The sequence below is a fragment of the Triticum urartu genome, chromosome 4A (assembly GCF_056163025.1).
Source record: "Triticum urartu cultivar PI428250 chromosome 4A, HENAU_Tu73, whole genome shotgun sequence".
NCBI classification, from domain to species: Eukaryota; Viridiplantae; Streptophyta; class Magnoliopsida; order Poales; family Poaceae; genus Triticum; species Triticum urartu.
This window is the reverse complement of record NC_141876.1, coordinates 516,005,862-516,010,397: the sequence shown is the minus strand read 5'-3', so window position 1 is coordinate 516,010,397 and position 4,536 is coordinate 516,005,862. Positions and strand designations below refer to the sequence as shown.

Genomic DNA, 4,536 nt, shown 5'->3' with positions numbered 1-4,536 from the left:
TTATTTGGGCAAAAAGACTCAGAGATACAACGGACGTTCAAAACTTTCTTACCGCCGAGTGTTCTGGCATGACTATTCACAAATGCTCAAATCATGATAAGTTTGGTGCAGCCTTGAAACAGGCTCGCCCCACGCATAAAGCAACGACCAAACTAAACGGTCAAATGACACATGGTGAAGAGGTAGCCCTCTTACAAAGTAGACCCCGGGATCTCTGTACAACGCAGAAACTATGCTACCGAAGCAAAACACCGTGAGGTCAGAGTACAACGCGGCGCAGGCTTTCCTCCACGAGCCTGAGCCACGTGCAGCTAGACCTCTCGCCGCCCACACGACCAAGAGGGGAAACCGCAACACCGTCATGAGGCCCGCTGGAGAGCCAACCATGGGGGCCGCAGTTCGGGGCCGCACCCGGGCATCCTTGTCCCGAGACACCGCCATCCATCCACCTCACGACACACCAACCCCGACAGTAAAAGACCAACCTTCCTCTCCTAGCCCGACATCAGTCTCCGGATCTGGGTCAGCACCTCCAACGTAGGAGGCAACAACGCATGCATCCCCTACCAGTCCCGACCGACCTTGGGGACACGACCCTAAGCCTACCAACGGCCGCTGCCAAGTTGAGCTTGCACAATACCAAGTCCATGGTCATCGGTGCCACACCGCAAGACGGGGAAGCATTGTCAGGACAACCACCACACCTGCGAAGACAACACTCACGAGCATATCGTGGGCCGAGCCCAACCTCGCCTACTCAGAGAATCCACCCGATCTGCCTCGGGTCCAGATCTGGCCTGCCCAAGCACAAACCCTAGGTCAGAGAAGCTGCCATTATGCGCGTAGCCGACACTAGCCCCGCACGCTACCGATTCCGACCCGGAAGAAGGGAGATTGCCAAGCCACCGCCGCCCGAGCCGCCAGCCAGACCGCGGACACCGTGCCGCCGTAGTCAGCACCAGCACGCACCGCCGTCCTAACCCGTTGCGGCCCCCAAGATAACTGTCCGCGGCCAGGGGCCACCGCTGCCGCCGTTCGTCAGTGGATCTGCTTCAATCCGGTCTTCATTCATTTGTAGAGTCTTCTCTGTAACTGGAATTTTGTGGATTTTTTGTTTGTCAGTTGCCTGAAAATTGGGAGGAATTGACATCCAACGGTCCTGATAGAATCGACTGGAACGTAAGTCGCTTTCAGTCAGCATGATCCTTAGGCATTCCAAAAATGAAAAATATAGATTTTGGTGGGGAAAATGAAACGAGGGCTAAATTTTCGGCTCGCCAGGTTAACCCAGGCTCGGCTACTTATTTATCGGCACCAGCAGAGTGCAGACAAACCAATCATACCCAGATCGTAGCAAAATCCTCCAATTTGCATGCCACCATGCTCCTCCTCCTCCTCCTCCTGCTCTTCTCCAGCCTACAGCTCCCCACGACTGCCATCGACACCCTCGCTCTAGGCCAAGCACTCCCATGGAACGAGACACTGGTGTCCAAGGGCGGCGAATTCGAGCTCGGCCTCTTCTCCCCCGGCAACTCCGGCAAGCACTACGTCGGCATCTGGTACAAGAAGATCTCCAAGCAAACGGTCGTCTGGGTGGCGAACCGAGAGCACCCGACCGTCAAGCCGTCGACCTCCCGCTTCATGCTCAGCATCCACGGCGAGCTGCTCCTCCTCACGATGCCGTCGGACACCTTGCTGTGGTCGTCCAACGCGTCCTCCCGGTCGCCCCCGAGCACCACCGTCGCCACGCTCCAGGACGACGGCAACCTCGTGGTGCGGCGGAGCAACGCGACGTCGTCGTCTGCCTACGTGGTGTGGCAGAGCTTCGACCACCCCACCGACACCTGGCTCCCCGGGGCCAGGCTCGGCTACAACAGGGGCGCCGGCGTCCACAGCTTCCTCACGTCGTGGACGGACGCCGAGAACCCGGCGCCCGGCGCGTTCACGATGGAGATCGACGCGCGCGGGCAGCCCAAGTTCGACCTGTTTTCCGACGCCGGCGGCGCCGAGCACCGCCAGTACTGGACGACCGGCCTGTGGGACGGCGAGATCTTCGTGAACGTGCCGGAGATGCGGTCGGGCTACTTCGCCGGGTTCCCCTACGCGCGCAACGGCACTGTTAACTTCTTCAGCTACCACGACCGGATCCCGATGATGGGCGCCGGCAACTTCATGCTTGACGTCAACGGGCAGATGCGGCGGCGCCAGTGGAGCGACATGGCAGGGAAGTGGATCCTCTTCTGCTCGGAGCCGCACGACGCCTGCGACGTCCACGGTTCGTGCGGCCCCTTCGGGTTGTGCAGCAACACCACCAGCCCGGCGTGCCAGTGTCCCGCCGGCTTCGTCCCGAGGTCGGAGCAAGAGTGGAAGCTGCAGAACACCGCCTCCGGATGCGAGAGGCGGACCTTACTGGACTGTACCAAAGACAGGTTCATGCAGCTGCCGAACCCCGTGCAGCTCCCGAATGGCTCATCGGAGGCCGCCGGAGTTAGGGGTGACAGGGACTGCGAGCGCACTTGCTTGAAAGATTGCTCCTGCACCGCGTACGTGTACGATGGAACCAAGTGCTCCATGTGGAAGGGCGAGCTCGTTAACTTGAGGGCACTCTCGATTGACCAAGGTGGCGATCCTGGCCTCGCCGGAGCTGTCATTCACCTCCGCGTCGCGCGCTCCGAGGTGGCAGCGTCGTCATCGTCACCGGCGCATTCTTGGAAGAAATCGATGGTGATCCTCGGGAGCGTAGTTGCGGCCGTGGTGGTGCTCCTGGCAAGCCTCGTGATCGGGGTGGTGGCGGCGGTGATGCTGCGGAGGCGGCGGGGGAAGGGGAAGGTGACGGCGGTGCAGGGGCAGGGCTCGCTGCTGCTGTTCGACTACCAGGCCGTGAGGACCGCGACGAGGAACTTCTCGGAGAAGCTCGGTGGAGGGAGCTTCGGCACGGTGTACAAGGGCGTACTCCCGGACGCGACGCCGGTGGCCGTGAAGAAGCTGGACGGGCTCCGGCAGGGCGAGAAGCAGTTCCGAGCGGAGGTTGTCACCCTGGGCGTGGTCCAGCACGTCAACCTCGTCCGCCTCCGAGGCTTCTGCTCCGAGGGGAACAAGAGGGCGCTCGTGTACGACTACATGGCCAACGGCTCGCTGGACTCGCACCTGTTCAAGGGCGGCGGCTCGGCGGCGAAGGTGTTGAGCTGGGGCCAGAGGTACGGCGTCGCGCTCGGCATGGCCAGGGGCCTGGCGTACCTGCACGAGAAGTGCCGCGAGTGCATCATACACTGCGACATCAAGCCGGAGAACATCCTCCTCGACGACGAGCTGGGCGCCAAGCTCGCCGACTTCGGCATGGCCAAGCTCGTGGGCCGCGACTTCAGCCGCGTCCTGACCACGATGCGCGGCACGCTCGGGTACCTCGCGCCGGAGTGGCTCGCCGGCTCGCCGGTCACCGCCAAGGCCGACGTGTACAGCTTCGGCCTCGTGCTGTTTGAGCTCGTCTCCGGCCGGCGCAACAATGCCCCATCGGAAAAGGGAGGCTACGGGATGTACTTCCCGGTGCACGCCGCGGTGAGCCTGCACGAGGGCGACGTGGTCGGGCTGCTCGACGAGAGGCTGGCCAAGGAGGCCGACGTGAAGGAGCTGGAGAGGCTCTGCAGGATCGCCTGCTGGTGCATCCAGGACGAGGAGGCTGACCGGCCGACCATGGGGCTCGTCGTGCAGCAGCTTGAAGGAGTCGCCGACGTCGGGCTACCGCCGGTCCCGTCCCGGCTTCACATGCTGGCGAAGGTGAACGCAGGCGCCGGTGGAGGTGAACAGGATGAATTCTATTCGGAGAGCAGTAACAAACTAGCGACAGAAAAGGCGTGAGAGCGAAAATTAGCCACATCATATAACTCGAGTGGATTCTCAAAAAAAAAGAAATAACTCGAGTGAATATGAAATGCTTGTATGGTTTTTTTAGGGGAATGCTTGTATAGTTTGAAGGTACTCCCTCTGTAGAGAAATATATAAGATCACTAAACGCTCTTATATTTTCTTTTATACAGAGAGTAGTTAATTTTCGACCCGCAAAAAAAAAAAGAGTACTAGTTAATTTTCGTTGTGTGCGTCGGATCACGGAAGTTCGAAGGAGCAGTGCCCTGGTAGTAATACTCGTATTGAGTTAGTGGAGTACTATGTTGAATTTTTAGGGTGTTGTGGAGATTCCTGAATCTAGAAAAATTAAGAACTGCATTACATTTCCTTGGTCTTGTTTTCATAGGCGAAAATCCTATGCTTGCGAGCCCTACTTAGAGCATCTACAATCAAACTCCTTAAATCCCTCCTATATGGCCGGCCTCGTCGCCCTGACTCGGTCAGAGCCCCGGATGCCGCCGTACGTCCTGCTCCTCCAGTCATATACCTTGCCCTCGAAGTGTTTCACAAAATGTCCAAGCTGTTTTTTTTTCTTTTTTAGGTAAAACGATGAATTTGTCAGATGAGTAGTTTCAGAATAATGATCTTGATGAATTCATCCAACAAGAGTTTGTCGATTCGTCGGGTCAAGAG

The 4,536-nt window shown here is 58.6% G+C and overlaps 1 protein-coding gene across 1 annotated transcript; it reads left to right on the top strand.

Annotated features, from left to right (window-relative positions):
• Positions 1 to 1,315: 1,315 nt before the first annotated feature.
• LOC125552464 (G-type lectin S-receptor-like serine/threonine-protein kinase At2g19130) lies at positions 1,316 to 4,230 on the top strand. Its single transcript, XM_048716024.2, has one exon. The coding sequence runs from the start codon at positions 1,381 to 1,383 to the stop codon at positions 3,853 to 3,855; it is 2,475 nt and encodes an 824-aa protein (XP_048571981.2). The 5' UTR covers positions 1,316 to 1,380; the 3' UTR covers positions 3,856 to 4,230.
• Positions 4,231 to 4,536: the final 306 nt, after the last annotated feature.

Excerpts from the sequence above, each read along its gene's own strand:
- LOC125552464 (XM_048716024.2), top strand. The coding sequence starts at position 1,381 with ATGCTCCTCCTCCTCCTCCTCCTGCTCTTCTCCAGCCTACAGCTCCCC.